Source organism: Aptenodytes patagonicus, chromosome 7 (assembly GCF_965638725.1).
Source record: "Aptenodytes patagonicus chromosome 7, bAptPat1.pri.cur, whole genome shotgun sequence".
NCBI classification, from domain to species: Eukaryota; Metazoa; Chordata; class Aves; order Sphenisciformes; family Spheniscidae; genus Aptenodytes; species Aptenodytes patagonicus.
In genome coordinates, this window is record NC_134955.1 from 5,863,712 (window position 1) to 5,888,422 (window position 24,711).

The 24,711-nt window shown below is 36.9% G+C and overlaps 1 protein-coding gene across 5 annotated transcripts in view; it reads left to right on the forward strand.

Annotated features, from left to right (window-relative positions):
• Nucleotides 1-24,711, forward strand: part of GAS2 (growth arrest specific 2) — a 97,050-nt gene that overhangs the window by 34,358 nt on the left and 37,981 nt on the right. For all 5 annotated transcript variants that reach the window (XM_076343840.1, XM_076343838.1, XM_076343839.1 and 2 more), the window contains exons 4-7: nucleotides 3,827-3,968; nucleotides 14,240-14,303; nucleotides 19,149-19,293; nucleotides 22,629-22,736. In XM_076343840.1, the coding sequence (XP_076199955.1) occupies nucleotides 3,827-3,968; nucleotides 14,240-14,303; nucleotides 19,149-19,293; nucleotides 22,629-22,736 (459 nt within the window). The remainder of the gene's footprint in view (nucleotides 1-3,826; nucleotides 3,969-14,239; nucleotides 14,304-19,148; nucleotides 19,294-22,628; nucleotides 22,737-24,711) is intronic.

Consider the following 24,711-nt stretch of genomic DNA (forward strand, 5'->3'; position numbering starts at 1 on the left):
GCTTTTGTACTGCTGAGGGCATCTGTGCCAAGGAGCAGCTCCTGATCTCCAGGACCGGTGCTGCAGACTTGCTCGTACCCTGTGGGCTCAGGGCCGAGTAGAGCAGATTGGTTGTGCCCGTGCTGGGCCCAAGTCTCCTCTGATTGCCAGATGGCAGCCACCAGCCATATAGCACAATATTTCTTTTTTTGTGGTTTTTTTTCCTAGTTCAAATTTCCTGAAATAATATGAAGGTTTTATCGCAGACTTCCACAGCAGTGTTTAATACCCTTCGCGTGACACGAAAGAATATAGGCTGGTTATCAGGGGATGTGGCAGGACAAAGTAGTTTAAAGGCACAGAATCAGCTGGGCTGAAACTGGAGAACTGAGTGGAAGGAGACAAACCTGGTATGATTTCACTTGTAATGCCCTTCTGAGCTGTTCCTGGGGTTATAAACAGTTTTTGTCTTGGAGAAGACTCGCTAGTTTTCTGCAAAGGACAGCCTGAGAGCAAAGTAACATATAGGCACTGTGGAAAATCCAGAGATGAGAGCTGAGGAGGGAACTAGGAGATGACATGATTTGACACTGCAGGTCTGCTTTCAAATGAAGAGTAACTGTAGCTTTATCTCCTTTCCGTGCTCTCTGAAGTAGCTGATATGCCAGTCTGCAAGTGCCAGGAATATTGGAGCTGGCTTCTGTCATCTTGTTCCTGTCACAGTGCTGCTAATCCGTTATAAGGTCATCCAGGATTTGTGCTTTAAATTGGACGTAGTCATTCAAAAATTCTAAAGAGTATAGTTTTGTCAGATATAATTTGTTTGGTCTCCTTAAGTTGACCAGTTTAACTCGGTTCAACGTCTGTGTATCACCTCAGATACAGTGGTCCAAGCAGAGATATCATGGGAAAAGAATTCCATTCCGTTTTATTTTAACGGTGTTAAACCAATTTATAGCTGCTGGTAATTTGGTTCTGTGAGAATATGATCAAGTATGTTGTCTGTACAGTGGATGTTTTATGTAATCATATTAAGGTACAGTGCTATGAAATGGCACCTCTTTGAACCTACCAACAAGGTAGAGTTGATTATAAACTCTATAGCTACGTATTTCTGAAGGGATTGATTCCACTGAAATACTAAAAGACAGAATAGTTGCTCTCAGGATCTGAGGGAACCAAAATACCTTAATAGTCGTGACCAGCCTCACCTGGGACCCCAGCCTGCACTCTCTGCCCATGGCCCAGGAGCTCCCTCTGACCTCAGCCCCACTTCTTGCCTGAGCCACATTGTGGACAGACCATCTCCAGCCTTGCTTCCTGCTGGCTGGGCTTCGTGGCTGGAGCCTCAGCCTCTGCTGTAGCTTTGCGTCCAGCCTTGTCTCCTACTGTTTCTGACTTGTCTTCCTGGACAGACGCTAGTCCTGAGTTGTCCCCTTGTCTTGTCGCAGGACAGTCAGCTAAAGCTGTTATGTCGTGGGTGCTGCCCTCCTCCGGTGCTGTGGGACGGCACTGTTGCCGGTGAGGACTGCCACCGCTTGTGCTGGGGTCACCCTGGGCTCCTGGCTTATCTTCCCTCATGGAGCAGCCCAACTTCTTGCTGCTCCCTGCCTGTTTCCCATCTTGTTTCATGCTGCCACTTAGTAGAAAATCGTGAAACAAAAGACTTGTTTTGACAGCTTTTCTCCAAATGCAGGTTGGACTAGTTGACCTTCCTCCAGCAGGCTGCCAGAGAATTTTGTGTGACTCCTTTTAACTGGAGTGGGTGCTCTTTTAAGACGATTAGACTTGTCCAATTAAAATCTTCTGAGAAAGGATGTAGGGGGGGCAGAGATGGACAAATGCTGCATTACTTCTTCCTAAAGGCTGTAAGTCACAAGGGGAAATTTAACGTGTGAAGCAGTTTGTAGAGTATAACGAGAATTTGCCTGAGGGTACAGATGCTCATTGTTTCTTTGAAGAAATTAGTGTGATGTGAAAAGGGTGCTAGTCTAGAAATGTGTCTAGTGCTAATCACCTTTTTTTTTTCTTTTCTTTCTTTTTTCCTCCAGAAGAATGGAGAGGGATTTAAAGTAATGCTTAACGACTTCCTTGTGCTCTGATCTGTTAGGTTGTTCCATATCTAGAGCTCCTTGGATGAATTCAGCTTTCATTGTTTTTTGCTTATACTGGATTTATTGAATAGTCATGTATCCTTCCCTACTTTCTTCCTTCTTCCCCTCCCTAATTCCAGGATGGTCCGGGAGGTGATGTAGTGCCTATGACACAAGGTTTACTTGGATTTTTCTTTAAAATATCATGTAAAACTGGTCAGTGTTTTCTGAGGATACAATATAGAAAAGTATTAATATCTCCTTTTAAATATTTTGAAACATAAGCATCATTTTTGCAAAACAAGGAAATAATGTAAAAAAGTGCAATTGGAATAAGAAACACGGGGGAATGAGAGTTATATGGTGATCTGAGGAATAGGTCTAAACATTTATAAAGCATGTGTATATGTCTAAAGCAATTTATAAGCTCCCATTGACATACTGATAGAATAAGTAGAATGGTGTTTATCCCTGTGGCCATTCTATTTGCAGTTTATTTGGTTTATCGAGTATATAGAGGTGAGTAGTTCTGTGCATGTAGATGTATTCTGCAATGACATTGCTGCCATCATATGTCTAATATAAAAACTTATATAAACTCTTTCTAAACTGTCTTTAAATACTGACATTAGTATGCTACCAGCAGCTGTTATAAGGGGAAGCCTACTCCTGTGTCTTTTATTCCCTCTCCGCATTTCCAAGAATTATTTTGGACTGTTAAAAACGGAATTTTGGACATAGATCTAGGAACTAGTAGAGACACCATTTTCAGTTTTCTCCCTCTTAGCTCACTTGCCATTGAATAACTACTGACTCCAGAACAGAAGCAAGTATTTCATAAATCAGCATAATAGAAAAGCAGCACATTCGAATTGACATGGGGTCTGAATTCCTCCACGGTTTAGAGATTTCTAAAGTTACGTAGTAACAATGTTTCATTCTTTCTTCATTTTGCCATGGATGATGGCTATTTTTCATTTGAGGAAAAGAAACCTTAAATGAGAACTAAATGCTAAAGTATTCTTTATATGTGTCTCAGTAAAGGTACCAATACAAGCAAAAAGCTTGCTGTAGTAATTACTCTGTTTGGTTCAGATATCGATATGCTATATCGGTAGCAGCTCCTCTGATATCAAAATCATGTAAACGGAACTACTCGGGTACAATGAGAGCCTGGCTCTGTGTTAAACCTTGATCTTGTAGCTACTAGATTACATTTCTGTGTTGTGCATAGGGGGCTTATGTGTGTTGTTAAATGGGAGACAGTGGTGTTTCTGAAGTGTTTACGGTCTTTAGTCCTCCAGACCTATCGCTTTACACTATGATTCCCTCCTAAAGTAGATCTGAAACTAATTAATCCTTAATTTTGCAAAAGTTCACTTCCTAGTTTAAAGTCTGTCTTTATAAATTTTTTCTTTTTCTTTTTTTTTTTTTAATTCGGTGAACTAGACCAAACACTAAATGTCAAAATTGTAGTTGCTAATATTGCTAAAAAGTTGCTAATACTGATTCAGCTCTGAACTTCACATCGCGTAGCCAGTCATGATGCTTTTGAAGAAACTTTGTGGTTGACAACTTTGTGCCATTAAATTAACTTCTCATTCTTCTTTGTTTGGAATTCTTTAATGGACAAGGGAATATGTTGGTGGTTCTGTAGTCATCCATCTGTGCAAAACTTGCATACTGATTTCAGAATACTTAAGTATTATGCTCGCAGGTATCGTTTATCTAAATAGATAACTTCTGTTTTTCAGACCTTACCAGTACGGAAGATCCCGTGCAAAGCCAATGCTCCTTCAGGGTCTTTTTTTGCACGAGACAACACAGCAAACTTCTTATCCTGGTGCAGAGATGTAGGAGTGGATGATACCTGCCTGTTTGAGTCAGAAGGTTTGGGTATGTATTTGTTTATACGGTAGTTGGTAATTCTAAATAACTTTTCTTTTGTGTTTTGCCTTGAAAGAGAGAATGGCTCTCTTAACAGATCCTGACTCCAAATCTGACCTGTGTCTGACTGTGTTAATTCTGCCCCTCATCTGAAGCATGAACAAATAAAGTACACATCACTTAAAAATAACTTAAATCAATTTTGAGAGGAGCCTAAATGAGTTAAAAATCTTACTATAATTTCTTGCACGCAGATGATTTTTCACCCTACACACGCTTTTTTGATCATGGAATGCTGTTCCTTAGTTCAATGAATAAGATAGTCCTTTTCTGTTTAGGGAGAGTAGGATACAAGTGCATTCTCAGTTTTGGCTGCAGACATCTAGCTATTCGTGCAGATTCAACGGGTTGCTCAGGAGGCAAGAAAAGATGACATTTTTCTCTGCATCCTACACTGAGATTTTTTTCCAGCTGATTCCCTTGTACAGCTCTAGACAAAAATTATCCAACACTAGTGCTTCAGGGTGTTCCATCAAAAGAATTGGAAATTACTGTTCTAATAGTACATATTCTTCATTATTTTAACTCTTCTCTCTTCAAAGGAAAACTTATGAATCTTACCTTGAGATTTTATTTCAGCCAAATGTAATGAAATGAAGAGAGTAAAATGTTCGTTTGTTATCTGAACTCAGATAACAGTGTAAAACAGTTGTGATGGTAGACAGCTCAGTTTCTTTGGAAGACAAATGAACACACTGTACTGAATGAAGAGGCTTTTTTGTTCTGTTGCTCAAAAGGTCTTTGACTGCTCAGTTGAAGCTCTTATCTGTGTTGCAACTGACCTATTCCCCTTCTTTTACAGTCTTGCTCTTCTAGCACAACTGTTCCTGAAGCAATTTTTTTTATTTGTCTGTTCTTTTATCCTGTGAGGTTTTTTAATTAAATTTAAATTATTTTATATCTCCAGGAGAAAATGCTTGGCAGAGAAGAAATTAGTATCACAAAGGTGACAAATAGTAAGGAGGATATATGTATTGTCTCTGTTTTGTTAACTAAATTCTCAAGATGAAATTTTTATTCGACATGGTAAATCATATGGAAGATGAACAATAATTGTATTTTCAAAGACTTGAAATTATGGACAAGTTGGACATTGCCTAGGACAAAGAGACTTGCAAACACAAGAAGGAAGGAGACACAGACCTCCAATGTCTGAGATAAGCGGAAGAACCTGTGGTTAATGCAACACTTAAATGAATTTAGACTTTGTACTGTTATGGTAAACTCAGCAGTTTACCATTGTTCCAATAATAGGTTAACTGTGTAATTTGAGAGCATGTTTGTAAGGAATTTTCTCATGCATTGTTAAGAAACCAGATCTTGCTTGGAGGTGGAGCTGGCATAGCTGAAATACTGACATTCCCTGGATAAGCTAATTTTTACTCATACATAATACTTTGCCTGCCACGGTATAACACTGAGTGCAAATGCACCTGGAAAGTCAATGTTCAGGATGACTTCCTCCCTCAGAAAACTGACATGAAATATGCCCAAATACACAGTGCGCAAACCTGTGCTGTATTAGATTTGTTTGATTAGTGACTGATTTTTCTTCACTGTTTGAAAACTAGGTTCTGTTGTTTTCCTTCTCTGAGTGTTACTGTTTATAGAATGTACTTGTTGAAAAGACTTATGGTTCTGGAAATAGGATTAGGACTTGATAATATTTTGACCTATTTTTCTGAGCTTGAGAAGGGGATAGTGACCGTACCATTTCTAAAAAAGATAAAAATATAAGCTACTATTCTCCCTCAGTTTGAGCTAGAACTCTTAAAAGTTTTGATTTCATTTGAGGTTTTTCTAATGCATTAGAAATAATGATGAATCATAACAGTTGCCAATCTAAAGCTTTTATGTTCTTCTCTCACCCACAAATGATGTCTCCACTGCATAGGAAATAAAAATTCAGCAAAGGTAAGTAATATCAAAGGTTCTATTTGAAGTGTTGAGAAACGTGTGTGAATGACATCTAAGTGTTCGCACTGCCTCATGGAAGTCTGCTGTATTTTTGATAATATATAATTGTGGTGAAATTATGGTTATAGAGGTAATTGTTTTTTGTGTTTTCTTGTGTCTTTTTCCCCATGGCTAATAAGCTGTATTGATGTGAAAATTGCTAGTGATAAAGCAACTATTTTCTGTCTATGTTGAGGAACCTTACTGTGTTAATGTTCTTAATTGACTTGATTTTTATCCTCCTTTTTTACTCTATTCTGCTTGCCTTATGGTATGTAAATACTGTATTATTTCATTAGATGCACATAGTGATATTTTCTTCATGCCATTGTATCACATAAAACATTCCTGAGGCCTTTTTCTGGTAAATTTGTATTCTAACATTATAAGAGTAATTTTGAAGATTTATTGCACTGAAACATTTGAATGATGGATTTATGACACTACTGAATTGGGGGGGGGGGGGGGGGAAGTCCCAAGTCTATTCAGAGATCAGCAAAATTAGATATATATTAGCTAAGAAATTATTAATTGCTATTATTTCTCATTACTTAAAAATATGTTCTCATCCTGATGAGTTCTGTAGTCTTTGAAATCATGCAAGTATAACTGCACACCAATGCATCCAACACTCCCACTTTTTTAGCACTCAGATTGATGTCATATGAAGGTATTCCTCACTGGAATGGAACTGTGTCAAGCAGACACTATAGCAGATAGGTGCAGTCCATGCCTGAGGAGCCTGCGGGCGAGTGATATTAATGGGAATCTTGAGTGTTCCTAGAAGCTTCTGCAAAGCGTTAACATTCTAGGGCTGATCCAGACAAGCAGGTGAGTAGACCTACTCATGGCACTTCGTGTCCTTGTCCACCACTTGTGGACTGATTTAGTAATTTATTTAATCACTTAAAGTTAAGCATGGGTTCAAATGCTGCTTTGGATTTGGGCTATCCAGCTGAGCTAAACAAGGAAACAGGACCAAAGTCTTTCTTCAAAATAAATAGAAGAAAAAAAAAAAGCAGTATTTGTTATGCTGGTAGATATGCTTATGCCTTCTAATCAGTAGAGTTACTTTAAAGATCCTTGAAAGAGATCAGTAGAGAGCTCAAAAGTTTGAAAACAATGCACTTGTACTACTAACCTGTAGTTAGTATTCTATAATATTATATATTTTGTCTTGCTGAATGTTATGATTCTTTAACATAGTTTAAAAAACAATTTGAAAATACAGTTTTCTGTAAAGATTTACAATACAGCCAAAGCTGACTGGTAGCAATCTGTATGTATTTTGCCCTTTGCACTTACCTTAATGCAGAGACATGGCAGGAAAGTCTCAGAATTAATGCCTCTGCAAGGAAAAGGTGGTTGCTGTGCTTGTTGCATGAGCTGCAGAAAAGACATTAGCATCTGTAACAAATATAGCAACACAGTATTTAGGGATAATCTTGAATGCTGCAAAATAGAGGGAGACTCTGCATGCTCCCTGCCCTCATTGACCAATTTAGCATGCTTTTCATAATTGTTATTTTTATAGTGAGTGTAGTTAAAGAAGAAGGAATTAGTTTTGTTGATACCAAAAACTATGATCTAAAGTCCAAACTTTCATCAACCGGGCAAATCTTGAGATACACTGTCTTTAAGTGGGGTTCTTAGATACCTCATAGGTCAAAATTTGTCCTGTATCTAGGACTTGGAACATAGAGCACTAACTCTTTTCAATCTAAGAAAAGTAATACTGTCTGTAACTCCTCTGTTCCCATGATATATATATATATTTTGTAAGTTCCCCTTTGTAGGTTTTAGGGCAGGAGATCCACACAGCTATGGTAATTCATTTTATGGAAGCATTCTTGCTGGAGATATTTGTAATTATGGTGCTCAAGGCTGAAGAGTGTAATGCTTGAAGAAAACTCTTCTTGGCCGAATAGTGAGAATGGTAAGATTTTCTATAATTGCTTTAGTTAAGTGAACTTAAAGCTTAAGTTATGAACTCGTTGTTGGTAACATAGTGTTGTTGGATGATTATAGGATTTGGAACCAATGAATATTCTGCATCTCTTCTATGATAAAGACTCCACCCGGCAAGAAAAGGGTTTGCCACCAAGTGTGCCAGCATGCTAATGTGTGTCGTTTGTTTTGGGAGTTGTTGGATTAATGTTTTGTGCTTGTATATTCTGTAACTGTGCGTGTGTACACACAATATGTGACTTGGACTTCTTTTGATGCAACTTATTGATTATAGAGTTTAATGGACAGGTTCCCTAAGCAAAGGCATCTAGTGTTTTAGTGGAAATAATAGACTTAAACGCAAACACCTCTGATCTCTATTCTAATGTTGTTCTTTTAAAAAAACACACAAATGTTGATTGCTTAAAAATGTTTTATGCATAGGGGAAAAGGATTTTTTTTTTTAAATTAATACTCTAGTTTATCTAATTTCATATTACAAGATGGAAGTATTTTGACCAGTCTTTCACAGTGACACATCTACAGCTTGTAATAACGTGTTAAATTTTACAGGTAGTTGCATCAGAATAAGGCTTTGTCCCGTCTTTCACAACATTTTACTAAACAACTCATACTATTGTTGAATATGTCTTGTTTTGAGGACTATAGAAGCATCCTGGACACTGTGTTATTACCATTGGATTAGCATCTTAAATTAATGAATTCCAGTAAATTATTAATGTTTAGATGATCTCTATATTCATTCTAGATTAATTCTTTACTATCCATAGATCTACTGTGTTTGAAACGTTAATTGTTTTAAGACTTCCATAAGTGATAGTGCTGAAATGGGGGGCAGGCAAACACAGTTCCTTGATTTAAGTATGTCGTAGTATAACTCTTTGCAGAAGCAAGGATATATCTGGGATAAGTTGAACAGAGTAAGTGTTGTCAAAGCAACATTAAAAAAACCCAACAAACAAACTACTGTAGGATCAGAAGAAAAAGTATTAAAGGAGAAAGTGAAAGACAATAGGAAGAAGGATCAAACGATCAACCTTTTGGAAAAACTTTCCCTGAACATGCGTGAATTCTGATGGCGATTGGAAGCCTATGAAAATAAATACTAAACCCCTTCAGAAAATCTCTTCACTTCTAGTGAGCTAAAAAATGCTTTAGAAGCAGAAATCACATTCACTTTTTTGATTCAGCTATGCCTGAGAGCTTTTTTTTAAAAAAAAAAAAAGTTTAGAAGAAAAACTGACTCCACTAAATAATGGTTTATAAAAATGTTAGGAGCCAAGGCTTGAAACTTGGCAGGGAGGTGTAAGAAGTTTGTTCCTGTGCCATGGTTGGGCATTCTGCTAACGTAAAAAACCCCCGAACAAACAAACAAAAAAACCCAAAACAAGCCACAAACAAAACAAAAATCGTCACGTTTGTTATTATGAACACGCTTGGTTTAAACGTGCTCAGCAAACACATGGTCTCTATGTGCAGGATGTGTTCTGTCTCCTCACAGCCCCGGCGCTGATCAGCACTGAAAGCAGAAGCTGTTCCTCCTCTGGTCTCTCTGCTTCTCCTGGTAGCATCCAGGCACTGGGGAAGGGAGCGGTGAAGGATGCAGCAATGTGATGAACAGTAGGTAGGAAAGAAATGAAGTACAAGGAAGGAGAACAAGGGGTGAGTGATTGGCAGAGGAGGACCTGTAAAAGGAGAAAGGGGCAGCAACAAGACGGAAGCAGTGTGGAGAAAGAAGTTATAGCCAGAGAGGACCAGGGATAACAGCTTGCTAGAAGCTGAAAAGGAAGTATTGTTGAAAAAGAGTGGCTGGAAGTAGCTTGAAAAGATGCAGGCAATGAGGAGAGCAGATAGGAAGGATTTGAAATAATGAGATGGAAAGCAAAAGGGTCTGTAACTGTCAGGACACCTAAAATAAGCTGGACTTGTATGCACTATTTCTAAATCTTCAGATTGCTCTCTTGTCAAGCAAATATCATCAGTGAGATTCTCTGGCAAGGTGGATATTTCCATTCATCTTATGCAGTAGGTCTGTGTAGCACATGTGTCTTCTACATTTACAAATCGGTACTTGCTTATAGTCACCTACTTGGATGATTCACCTTGCTAATGTTTGGTAGGGGGGGACTGGCCAATGATTCTCTAGGAATATTGTTTTCTTCCATATATGAAAGCGTGAAAAATTACAGGAGATTGCATACGAAAATTGTATTAATGCTGCAAAGTGAAGTATTTGGACTATAATTAAGGCTGGCTGCACTACATTAGTTAAACTATTTAACAGTTATGATACACCTATCAACTTTTCATGTGGTCATGGGCTATTTTTTCCCCTAAAAGAGTTGTGTCCTCTTTAGGATGGACCTTGCTCTGCCCACATCTTGGTGTGGTATGGTTCATGAAGTGAAGGAAGCTCTTATTGGTATGTTATTTTCTCCTCACATGCCTCATTTGTTGCAAAAATCTGAAGAAGTCTGGAGAGTGACGCAAGATGCTGAAGGATAGTATTTTGATGTTGGTACTGAATGGCATCAGAAGAAGTGACTATGGCTCTATCACATAGCTCCCACATGCAACGGGAGGATCCATATCAGACTTTGTAATGCGATCACGAGTTGTGTTGGTTTTGCTTTCATACACAATGTAGCATTAGGAAACTCCAGAGTACCCTGGAGATCAGGCAGTAAGTATTTTAAAATAGCACCTAGATAAGTGTGCTTTTTTTGTGTCTTATACCTATACCTTAATTCTGTGTATAAGATGGGGATAATACTACTACTTACCTCATAGAAGTGTTAGAGAAATCTTAACTTTTGATTTTTCTTTGAATTCTTCGCAGCATGCAGTAGCACTGTTGTTGAAATGAACTGCACTGTGTTGAGTGTAGACTTCAAGTGATATGCAGTGACTTGTGTACGTAGCCGTAGATATAATGAAGATGGCTTCTAAGAATAATTTTTCGGCTTCCAGTACTTACCGTGTCTAGCTGCCTATAAATTGCTACAATTACAGAAAATGAGTTGCTTAGTAAATGTCTGTTTGCCATGTAGTATATCTGGGATTAAGTAACTGGTCAGGTCAAAAAGTTGAGGTGGTGCCTATTACTGAAATGCAACTATTAATATAGATTATAGTAAGTAATTCAGACAATGGTAGATGTAGTTCCCACAGGATACAGCAGAACACTGTGAGTACAGGTGTTACATTTCAACCTGAGCTTGTAACCCATCACTTCAGAATGAATTGCCTGTAGTCCTCAAATGATATTAGTTATTGCCATATATATTTATGTACAATTACATGTTTATAAAACTCTGTACATGTATGTAGTGTAGTTAGCCATGAACTGCAGTACAGTCAGAATTTAAATGCGAATTTAAATTACAGTTCAGTAAGAATTTAAATGTGAATTATGAGGACTTCTACAGATTTCCTTTTTTAGTGGCATACTTATTTTAAATAATGAAATATGATTTTGACGCTGTGTAGTAGTGCCTCTGAAATAGTTTTTGACATCTCTTCAATCGGATGTCTTGAAGTGCTTCAAAAATATCGATTAACTCAACTTCTATATGTAAAACTAAAAAAAGAAGTGTAAGAGATGTTTCTCTTTCTGTTCTCTAGATGAAAAGAAGTGTAAAGGTAGCTTTTTCTTCAAAAAGCTTAGGAGGCAGCCTTTTGACAGTGACTGTAAATATCGAGTTCTTGCAGTTATTGTGGAATAGCACCAGACAAAAAGTATCTCAAAATAAGTACTCGGAAATCGAGGCACTCGAAAGTGCTACTCTAGAAGGCAATGGTCTTGATTTGCTCGCTCAAGGTTATACTGAATGTCTGGGACGAAGACAGGCGTGGAAATGCAGTCTTGTGCCTCTGTGGCTTGTGCTGTAACTCCTGACCAGTCTCTTGCGAGGTGGTAGCCCACTAAACAGTTGTGCTTTTGGGAAAAAAACCCAAAAACTTTGGTTTGAGAATCTGAATTACTTCCAGTGGATATTGCAGTGTACAAAATAACATTTGTTTGTCCCCAAAGTTCCCAAATACATATGCTGGTATAGTCCTCAGGAATGCTAACATTTTCTTGTTAGAAGCGCTCTGTCACCGTCGTCTGATCAGATGACCAGGCGTTTGTTTTTGTGGTTGGTTATTGCCTGCACAGCTCTTCATCCTCTAACAATGATTTCACTGTGTCACGTTGTTTGATGTGAAATGCATGAAATGTGTCTAGATTATATTGAGTCAGGTTTGCTAAAGAACTTGGAATTTTGTTTGGGTAGAAGAGCTTTAAGCATTGACAGAAAAACATTTTACCTTTCTTAATCAAATCCCCTTCCGATTCTATTTATTGATCTTTTTGTACATAATGTTACTTGAGTCTCTGTTTTCCTCCTCCCTTCCAAAAGTTATTCAGATATGCGTATGTGTGAATTGCAATTAAGAAATACTGGACTCCCTTTGCCTATTCCAAAACCGGTTTATTCCATTTATATTTTGGGGGATGCCTTATTTCTTAAAATCAAGTTTTATTTTGGGGCAGTCCCAACTGCTTTAGAACCAAAGCAACAGAATACATTTCTAGACTCATGAATGTAACACTTTAAAAATACTGATTACTAGTAAAGGTAAATGTTTCATAAAACATGTTGTGGCAAGGAAGAATATTGAGAATAGCTGAAAGTCCAAGTCTGCATCTTTTATATTCTTAATAACATATGGCTGAAGGATAAAAATACTTTTCCTAGTGCAGTGCCATTTTAGTTTTCATGCTCTGCAGTTTCACTTCTGGAAATATATTTAGATGAGATTAGAGGGGAAGAATGCATGTGTCTCAGAGTGCTACATATACACTAGTAAAAGGCATTGGGATGAGCATTCAACTCACGCACCTTACCATACCTTTATTCAAGTCAGTGGAGCTAGAAGTTGAAGTTGCAGAAGCTGATGATCTTCCCCAGCAGGCGTTAGTTATTTGGAGATGTTTAAGTCTGTGGATTCCCATTCTGGGTCTCTCATGTGTACAGTATAGGACAAAGCAATGACTTTCAGAGCTTTAACTAGACATTGAAATATCTTTTTCAGGTATGGTATTTTTTCTTCATGCATTTGAGTTAGGTGAGTCTTTAGATAACCAAAACGTTTATACAGCGGATGTCTTGACCTTAACTCATTAAAAACAAATCAATTTTGTTGCTGTTTCTATTTTTCTGATTTATACAAATATTCATGCTATTTTTTTGTGTCAATTCAATCTAAAGTAAAAGGTACAAATCTTCTGATTGTTGTGGAAATTTCTAAAACTTGAATTTTATCCACAACATGAGGGTTTTACTGCAAATAGGTATTTCTGGAGACAAGGTGACAATGTACTCATAATTCCTTTTTTCTCTTTTCTTCTTTTTTCCTTTCTTCTTTTTGGACTTTTGGGGAGTTGATTATGCAAACAGCCACAGGCCTGTCCTCATCTATTGATTTTGGATTTTGCTTATATATTTTGCTGGACTTCTCTACAAAATATTACGTATATGAATTGTGGGGAAAAAAAGAAAGAATTATTTTGGATTATGGTGGTATTTCTTAACGAGAAGTTCATGCTGTGTTACAGCTGCTTCTGAAGCTTTAAAAACTGCAGGTCTTGTGTGGAATCCAGGCATGAAAATTTGCATATACCTGTGTATATATACAGAAGAAAAGTTTTTTTGTTCGGTTGAGTGTTTGATGAATTGATGAATTGAATTCCTAAAGTATTCTAGTTTCATATTTGCTTTAAGAGTAGATGTATAATGAATTCAGGACCAAATTTATAATGATATATATCTTTGCTAGTGCAATTTTGTTATTTTTGTCATTTAAATAGGCTAAGAAAAATAGTGATCTAAAGGATAGGAATTATCTTAGTTTGTAGAAAGAAAAGTATCACTTTAAGGTTATTAATTTATTTTTGACATTCTACTAGTTTAGTGTTCTGCCAGAGCTCTTGATTATTTTTAAATAGTTATGAACTGCTTGCAGGTTACCAAATAGCCCAAATAATTTCTCAGTGATTTAGATTTAGAATGGTATTTTCAAAGGAACTAAAGGATAACTAAATGGGAACTTCCTAAATCATCTGCACTCTGAGAACCACTCCTCAATCCCATCCTTTTTATTCCACTAAAACTCCACTGCAAGCCAAAGAAAACCAAGTTTTATCTGAGTCAAGATTTACGGATGTTGATGATAGGTTCCATTCATCACTAAGATCTTTCAAAATAGCTTTTGTTTATAAATGTTTTCTGTCTATCATTTTGCTTTTCCAGTTCTCCACAAGCAGCCAAGAGAAGTGTGCCTTTGTTTGCTGGAACTTGGAAGGATTGCAGCAAGGTAGGTGAAAATATTTAAAGAATGAAGAAATATTTACATTCTTGACAGCAGTGGCTATTGAGAGACTTACTAAATCAGCACATCTCAAGCTAACTTTTATGCTCATTAGGTTCAAGGAGAATGCTTGTCCTGATGTCACTCAAGAATATCTTGTGGGCAGTTGTTAACAAATATAATAAAATCTCTGTACCGTCACCTCAATGAAGGTATTTGTTGGCTGTCCTCGTATTAGGAGGGGGAAGAGTTGAGAATTTTTTTCTAAATAAAGCTTTGAGCTGTTTCTCCTTCTAACAGTCAGATCTCTCCATAAACAACTGAGATTTCATTAACTTTACTGGTAATAAATTGATCTTCACATGACATAAATCTGACCTAAGCAATACTGACTCTTATTTATTTAAATAAACTTAGCTCTGATTTTCACCAACAGAAGCAATACAAGAATTGCATTAACAGTCTGTGCTCTATCTCTGTCAGATGATTCTAGCCAGGCTGGACACTCAGTACATTGTAACATTACCTCTGATGTCAAGGCAACAATGACTTTTGCTAGATGATCAAAATGACAGTAATTAGAATGCAATTTTTCCCTTTTTGCAGATGCAGAATTAACCAGCATAGAGCATAAGATTTGCTACAAAATACATGAACAGCAGTGCTGCTGCCCAGTCTTGCATGTAAATTGCAGTTGCATTCATCCATGTGTACCAAATTGGAGTGCGTTGCTATTCAAATAGTTTCATTAATTTCAGAAGAATTCCTTGTGGTTACAATCAATGTGAAGGAGACCCCTGTTTATTCCTTGCTTCAGAACTAGTATTTTCGTGTTATAATTGCATTATGGATATTCATATTTTGTGAACGCAACTCACTTGGGAAGCTGCTTAACTAGAAATTTGTCTCTTGGTCAAGTTTCATAAAAGCCCTCACTGTCAGTGGGAGCTTGCATAGGAATAGCATTGGCCAGAAAAAGAGTTGACTTCCAGTTTGCAGGAACTTTCTTATCTCTAAAACTTGGATTCAGTCCAACGTGGCAAAAAAAAAAAAAAAATTAACTTTTCATGAATAAGAAAGTATTCTGATCTGTAGGTGCTCAATGAAATTGATTTTCATGAATCTTAATTTACCTCAGCAAACAAACTACGCTTGCAAGATCCCCGGCTTGGAGATAGACCTTCCAACATCCAAAGACCCTATACCCAGGGCGTAGCTGTCAGGAATGTCTGCCCCAGGTTGATTACTTGATACTATCCAGCTTCCTCAGGGAATGCGGGTCAGTGGTTAGGCAGTGTTGGATTCTGCTGAAGTCGGTTGAGTTAGATTAATCTCGTTTTGCAATGTGATTTGATTTCTCAACAGATCTACATGGGAATTAAGATAGAATCTTACCTTTCATATTTGTCTTTTGTCTTAAGCTTCCATGTCTCAGATGTTCTCTGTTCTAGGCATGAAAACAAATACTGAACCAATAAGTGAACCGTGTTTTCATTTATTATGCTTATCTATCCCTTTGCCTTTAAAATATTTTTTAATTTTTTATTCATATACATGTATATTACCATATATCATTAATGTATTTTATATATTATATTTATTTTACTGTATTTTATTTTTGTTTATAGCTTAGGGGTCAAATAACATATGTCTGTCTCCTCGTTCCTGCTCTAATACCTCTTCGAAAACAAACAAAACCCCATTTATAATCTTGTAAGTTTCCAAGGTGCACAAAAACTGTTGAAGGGGAACATCAGGTTAATATAATTGAAAAGCAAATATGTGATGCCAGTTTTGCCTGAGCTGTGATAAACTAGAACTCTATGGAAAAGGAGAATGCATAGTTGCCTCCACTAAGCATAGGAAAGAGCACATTAAACTGACGTTGTTGTGCAGCTTTAAACAGGAGAGAAGTCAGATGTATTCTTGCTTTGTAAAGCAGACTGGGCCTGTTGACAGGCTTAGGGGTCTGCTTTCCAGAACAGGAGCTGCAGAGATCTTTGAAAAGGTATCTCAGTACGTTGTTAAAGAATGAAAAGAGTAAGAGATACTGAATAACATCTTACTTTTCTCTTCCTTTTCTGTCTTAGAAGCAGAAAGATATGTGCAAAGTGGCTTATTCATCACAAGGAGCCAGCAATCAGCACACTTTGCCCAGCCAGATTACTGTTAGTCTTCAGGGTCTATAACTCCCATAAGTCAACCTAGGCCTTTCTTCTTAACGAAAATAGGCTTGGGATTGAGGCACAAGTGAGCAGGAATGGGGATTGTTTGAAGAGGAGATAGAATTGAGCTCTGTTCTGCTAAACCTGAACCCATTCGACAGATACTCTGCGGATGAGGGAGACAGTTGGTAATTTACCTATGCTTTAGCAATGCTTTTAGCATATTGTGTCATGCTGTCCTTTTAGCCAAATTAGAGAGAGGGATAGACTGGATGGATGGACTACACAGTGAGTGGGAAACTGGTGTGACCACTTGGCTCAAAGAGTGGCGGTTCAAAGCCAAGGTACTAATAAAAATAGAATAGCCTGATAAACTATCCTGGATTTCAGTTGTTTATGAAAATAGAATTCTGAGGTCATCTGTGAAATTTCAATAGCTAAAATGGGCCATTGTGTGCACGGGCAGATATCACGTGAGAGAGTGGGAACATTTATGAGAGAGGGAAGTGTCCTACGGGATGAAAGTGAGCATTGACAATACACAGGGCTTTTGCAGTGGGTTGCACAGGTCCAACATTCTCCCAAAGTATTTTAAAGTCGTGACTAAAGTGACGTGAAAGCAGAATCTATCACTGCGTAATCTTCGTAATCAAGACCTCATGAAGAATGTAATCATTTGCAAATAGATGTATATGTGCTGTCTGTGTGTGTGTTTAAAGAGAGATTATACAATGGAAAACAGCTAAATTATCTTTTCTGCAGAAAGAATGAAGTTCTTTGGTAACTATTAAACTCGGGGGGGTTAAACAACCCCCACAGGTCTTTTGAAATTACTGTTGAGCAATTTCAAGATCTTTCTGCTATTGTATTCAATTTTTGCCTGGTAAAAATGGGAAGTGGTGCTCTAAGAAGTCTATTGGAGATCATGTTACAGCCAATGCTGCTTCACTTGTAGTTATGAGAAGGCAGGCTAGAAAAGAGCAGAAAAGGAAATTCTTAGCATACCTTCCAGACCAGAATTTGCACCTCTACCCCTCCCAGAAAAGACGTCGGTTTTACCATTTCAGCTTTCCAGCAACTTTGCTTCAGGTTGATACAATACATGGAAAAAAATGTGTGTACGTTTTGTTTGTTCATTTGTTTTATTTTTCAACTCATCACCAGAGGAATTCAGAATACTGGAAATACAGGGAACTTTAAAAGTCTGTCACAGTGACAAAAATTGGAGATTAAGAAAAGCAGTAGAAGCAAAGAAGCAGCATTGCTTAGAGTGGAAGGGTTTTATTTGATGAGTAAGGCTGCATGCAGGTGTAGGCTTAGAGCCCAGTGGGAACTTCATGATTTACAGCCTGTCGGCATCTGCAGACAGACAGGAAGTAAATGGATTGTATATAAGTGCTTGCTTCGATGTTGGCTGACTTTTCATTAGGCAGACTGCACCAGTCAGAAGCCAATACAAGCACAGATTTGGTTCTTGGTTTTCTTTATATTAATTTACTAGGCAGTAGTGTAACTAAATTCAAAGTTATCATAAAAATACAAAAGACAGTATATGCGCTTGTGCCCTTCCTCTGTACGCTTTTAACATTATTATGGTATTTAGCTTAGATTTTCATAATATGTTTGTTACTGCTCGATATTTTAGTGTCCAGATCTTTACCTAGGTAAGTCAGTGTAGTTCTGCATCTGGGCTATGGACTTTTCCACTACAGAAGAAAATATGGTTTCATTTATGCAAGTAGTTTGCTGTGAGAAGCCTACCTGGCATGACAGCTTTTTCAAGCTGAAGTCCTTCTCTGAAAAAGGAAATCTTTCTTTTTTTTCTGGTTTTTGTTCAGTGTTGGCAAATAAAAAAACAGAGGGGAATTATCAGTGATTAGGAAAATGGGATGGGCTTTTAGACTTCTGACATCTGTCCAAGCTCTGCTGCTTGCTGTGAGATACTGACTTAGTCACTTGCCATAAAGCTTTCAAAAGCAGGCATTGTTTTAAAGAGCTTCACTCTCCAAGTGCTGTGTTTGAGATGTTCCATGCCCAAGTTGCATGTATTTTGTTTTAGTTGGAGCTACAAGTGTTTTGCCACTGTAAACGGAGATCTGAAGATTGGCTGTCAAAAATAAGTTAGAAAAAGCATTAGCCACTTCTGAAAAATATTGGCCATGTCTCGATTTATTTATCTATAAATTCAGTGCGATAGTTGAGACTGGGATAATCTTTAATCCCTTTTCATCTGGACTTCTTTGAAAAATACTAACACAAAATATAAGATGTCAAGTAATTTGAAAGGATGTTGTTTGGGGGAAAAAAAAAAGCTAATGTACTGAACTTGAACCTGTCCTACATGGTATAGAAATTTTTGAGGCCTAGTGTTGTTCGTAAATTAGTCATTTGCCAACATACATGTTATCAGACAGAGAAGTTGGAAAAAATCCTGTATTTCCTGTAAATTTTTCAACTGAGAGATTCCATCTCAATTAATTTTTTGTATTACTTTGGAATGATGGCATTAATGATTTATATATTTTTTTTTACATGTTTACTATGTATGTAGCATTCTATTATTGCACAATAGTGCAATACAGAAAGTATAAATTCTTTCCACTGTTTTGTTTTAAAATATGTATGTAAAATACTTATAAATACTTATATTTATAGGACTATTAATTTGTTTGCATGTTTCCAAAAGGTTTGGGGTGGAGCCTCCTGGATTAATAAAGCTGGAAAAAGAGATTGAACAAGAGGAAACACTTTCAGCCCCCCTTCCGTCTCCTTCACCGTCACCAACAAAGTCTCCTGGGAAGAAGAGCACAGGGAAACTGTTGGATGATGCTGTAAGTTGTGGGAGGAAGCTTCTTCCTATCTGACCCATTCTGGTATGCACTTACTTGCAAAGCACACAGAAGCCTGAGTTTAACATCTCACTGTGTTTTAAAGATTTGCAGACTGATAGAGTTAATTTATTTTTGACCACAATTATTTATGTCTGAAGTGTGGAAAAAATGTCACACTGTGTAGGAGACCTGCAGTTCAGCCTAGCTTTGTGCTTAGGGCCAAGTTCCCTTCTTATTACTCCGTTTTCTTTTTCTGTTCACTTCTTATTCATCAACTCCCACTTGGTGTTTTGTCTGAGAAAGGACTGAGTTAGGACTAGGAGATTTGGCCCATACTGACATGTGTTTGTTAACAATCTGTACTTCTAAGTTATCTCAGCCTAATTTTTATGCTGCTGTTCTGCATGTTTGTCATGTGGTAAAAAAGCAAGCATTTTCTTCCTCATTGTTAGAAAGAAACTATCTTGCTTTGAATTTCATTAAACTCTGCACTATACTGTAGTGTTCATTTCTCTGTTGCGAACCCTAGAGGGGTTCATTTGAAACAGCTGGAATCAGATGAAAAGGACACATTTTGAGACCATGAAGAGGTTAAACTTGAAAAGTACAAATATATTCTATAAAAAGAAGCAGTTACTATAGTAACTGCTATATTACAAGGTAGATGTGCCACCTGGGAGTTACAAAGCACTTCTTGAAAAATCCATGTGCCACTTTTTTGTTAGAAAGAGCAGATGGAATATAATGTTCATTCATTTTATTGAAATACTTTGTATTATTTGATGCAAATAATTACATTTAACGTTTTTTACATTTTGTATTTCTTCCTTAACTTTGCAAAAGCACTCACTTGTGTTTCAACAGAATTGAGAAAAAACAGTTATGTGTAGAAGGAGGGTGGTGACTGCGTATCTTGTAGGAACAGAACAGAGAGTATGAAGGTTGTCTCCAACCACCTCCTTTAATTTAGAAAGCAGTAGGGATAGAAACAGAATGGAATTCATCCAGCTAGATTCCTGACCTGCACTGCCCCAGACACTCACACCATAAAATAGCAGCAGTGCTCATATAGTCCAGACACAAAATAAAATAGGATATAATTCTTCCTTCTGCTTCCTTATTTGATTTCCAAATTCCACTCAATAATACTTTTGTGTCCTTTGGGATAGTAAGGTAATGGAAGCCTCAATAGCAGGATCAGCAGTGAAGGTCTCATTATGCTCTGTTCTACACCAGTATAAATTTGTTATAAGCTATTTTGCTTACACAGTTCAAAATAACCTTGAACCTCGTTAGGTCCGGCTACTCTGGGCTTTTGCTTGCTTAGATGAACCCTGGTAGATGCAGCTATTAAAGCATAGTTCACACTATCCATTTTCAGCTTCGAATTTCAAGAGTGTCTCCAGAGGTGATAATTACCATAGGATATTACGTCAGAAATCCCTGATTATCAGGCAGCGTTCAGAGGGCCGTTACCAAATAGTCCTCTAAGCACAACCCCAGTATTGGTACCACATTCCAAGAGATACAGGAATGCACCTTTTGCATCCTCAGCAAGCTGCACTTGGATTTAAGTCATTGACCACTGACTTCATATAAGTTATTCCTGTTGTACACTGACTATCTAAATAGTTTGATTCTCCAGAATTAGAGGCTAACACTCACCCATTTGTTGATAAAAATCACTGGAATAATTAATCTTAAAATAATTCAGTGATTGTACATTCAAACTGAGGACAGCTCATCTGATACTTGAGAAACACTATTTGTGTGTAAAATACACGTAGACTTCCTCTGCTAAGTGTTATTTTAAATTGAATTTTTTCACAAAAATATCATGCCCTGATTAAAAAAAAAGCTAAGAATAATTATTAAAAAATTGTTTCACAAATTAATAAAGTTATTCAGATAACAACATTGAACAATTTCAGAAATAATTGGAAAGCCTTTAAATCGATCAACAGGGCTAGTTTCAAGAGCATTTTTGCTCCCTGTTCTAGTATGGAAACAATAACTGGTTAACTTTTAATTTCTTTCTGGTTTATTTAACATACTATAACTTTATTCTAAAAGCAGATCTGAAAAACATTTGTTGTACTTCAGAAGCCTTTCCTGTTCAAGTATTGAAGATAACAAAACCACCTATCGGGGTGCCATAGCTTTGCCCTGTTAAGAACCATAGTTTTGTACTGTTAAGAAACAGCTTAAGACTTTAACTTGTTAGCTATTCTGAGAATATTCTTTCCCAAACCTCAGACTGTTTTTACAGGCCTTGGTTTGCAAACTGCATTTGAAAAGGTCTTTAGAATATTATCTGAAGTGGACAAAACCTCTAGGAAGTTCCTCCAGCATTTTACATGGTTTGACACTGACATACTAGGTCAGCATTCATGCAAGAAAACTGCAGTATATGAAAATGCTGCACTTGTTATTGCTGTTCCTATGCAGCAGTGCGATCTGAATGTCAAATAAGAGTTTCTCAACCAGATCTGCTCTTCTGGCATTGATGGCTGTGCTACTTTCAGATAACTGAAGAGTACAAAATATACCTTTACTAAACGTTAATGCCTTTGGTAGCACATGCAAGGCCAAGTTTTCACAAGAGGCTGAAGTCAAGCTGATGCAGCTGATAAAAAGCAGGAAAGTAGTTTTAATCTGTATTTTCTCAGTCCTTATTGTTGGCAATGATAAAGTAGAGTATTCTTGAGGCCCCTTTAAATTACCCTTGATTGCACTAATGCCCTAAGGCAGAGATCATCGAAGGGTAGTTAGCAGTACTGGGGAGCATCTTGGCATGAATTTCTGATTATGTCACATATTCTCCGTAGACTTTTTTTAAGGTGTCCGTGTGCTATTTGAAAGCGCCAAGTGAAGATATTGGGCAGGGCCTTTTATTGATAAGCAAGATGTTTCTGTACTTATTGTATTTATTTAAAAGGGAAAATACAACATTACGACATCTTCATTTTGCCTGTCAGCTATATTAGCACTTTGACAGTTGAGCTGATTCACCATAAAATACTGAGAACACATCTACAAAAGTTTGATGCCGAACTCAAATTAACAAACTGTTTGACTTCAGTTAAACAGTGCAAATTTTATGTTGAACTGTGTGACGGTCATCTCTATTTTTACCTCATCACAGCTGTAAAATTGTTCTTGATATTGGAAGCATCATAGTCTGGGATTACAGAAATATTAAGAAAATTAAGAAAAACTAAGAAAATATCATTAATGAAGACTTAGATTAGTGTTATTATGGTAAATGTCGTCTTGACTGTTTTGCTACATGTGGATTTTAAACAGTTTCTATTAATAGCTTCCGTGTTTTTCAGGTTAAACACATTTCTGAAGATCCACCTTGTAAATGCCCTAATAAGTTCTGTGTGGAGCGTCTTTCACAAGGAAGATACAGAGTTGGAGAGAAGATCCTCTTTATTAGGGTAAAGGTTTTATTTTTTTTTTATTTTGTAGTGAATTGCTAGTGTCTGCTACCCTGCCCTTTGCAAATGATATCACTGATTAACAGGAGAAAATATTTTCTTATTAGCCAGCACTGACTCATTTTTATGATGCTGTCAGGGAATAAATAAACTGCAGTGGGTTAACTGACCCAAGGAATTCTTAGCATGTGGTAGATCCTTCTAACTTTAAGTCATTGAATTTGCTCTGTCTTTGATCCACCAAGTCTTCACAAACAGAGATGATGACTTCCTCTCGGTTTGGTTTGAAAGAACATCCACTTCATTGAAACGGCCATTCTTCCACTTTGCTTTGACTGATAGTATTTGACAGGTCAGGAAACAGATCAGAGACTTCACGATCATTGAATTGCCAAGTCGTGACTAAGACATATTGCTAAAGTAGGGTGAGCAAAACATTAATGTCCATAGTACTTCATTTGATGAGCAGATATTTCCAAACCCAGCACTGTATTTCAGACTTCGTATGTAATATATTGAGTCCCATAGCACAAAGTTCATCATTAATATAAATATTTGCTAGCATTAGTATCTGGCTGAATTTAGCACAAATATACTATCCAAACTTAATTTTGATCCTCTTAATCTTCTCTATATATGCTTATGGTAATAATAATGAAAATATGCTAATCATTTTATTCTGTAGTAGTAGGTTAAGAATCTGATTCATGCTATGCTTCTTTCCATTTTCCTCGCCACATGTACTATCCTTGAGTAATGACTTGACAAAATGATAGCTCTTGCTCTCAAATAACTGTTATTCCTATTTTGCTAAAGGCATGCAAATATGACCTGATAAAACTGAGGATTTAGCACTTGTGAGAACAAAAGAAGTCAGAGGGACTCCTTCCCATCTGTAGAAGTCAAGTTCCTAATTCAACAAAACACCAGAGTGCTTGCTCTATCATAAACTTATGCTTAACTTACAATGAAGTCAAATTTAGATAAGGATTTAGGTTTTCTCATGTGTATAAAGTCGAGAACATGTTTAAGTACGGTGCTGAATAGGGATTGAGAACTCCCAATTAATTCGGTAATAGCTCAGAAAGAAGAAGAAATACAGGATTTGTCACAGATAGTTTGAGATTTAACATGCTAGTATAAAGGATTAATAGCTTTTCTGTTTCATAGCCAGTGAGACTTCTTTTAATTCTGCAGCATTTTTAGGTACTAGCTTTATTACTAGCTTCAAACGACTTTGAAGAAAGTAATGTTCATTAACCAAAGATCCCAGTAATCTGGCACAGTTTAACACTTCTATGTTTTCTTCCTTTTGATTTTAATTTCAAATAACAATATCAAAGTATTTTTAATCTTCTAGTTTTTCTGCCAGAATGGTGAGTGTCAAATTCTCTTTTGTTGGCTTTTTTATTGTGCAATCGAGTCCAAGTCAGATTTCATTCCAAGTTTGCAAACAAAACACCCTTTTCATATCATGCTACCGCGTTCCAAGTTGAATTGTGCCAAAAAATAACAGTAATATAGATTAGACATTAACTGCAGTATTAGAGATCATTCCTACAACACTGATATCAATGGAAACTTGCCATGAACTTCAGTGGGAGCAAGCCCATATTCCTAGGTTTTAAAAGTCAGTTGTCTTTTGGTTTTGGTTAGTTTCAATCTCATTTTGGAATGCTTCACTGGATCACAGTAAGTTTTTACTCTTCATTCTACATGTTCTTATTGTGTACATAAGTAGATTTATTAGCCTTTCTTTGGAATCCTTTGGACGCTTGTGAGAAAACACATTTGAGATGCATAGCTGACTTTTAACTATGTTGATATTTGGCACCCTGTTTGATGCCGCTGAGGTAGTACTTCCTATGTCGTATGTTCTTTATATAGCATGACACAGCCAGATATATGCCACTTGTTTATAACCTAATGTGTTCCAGTTGAATTGAGATTGAAAGTTTCATTGTTTTAAGCTGGC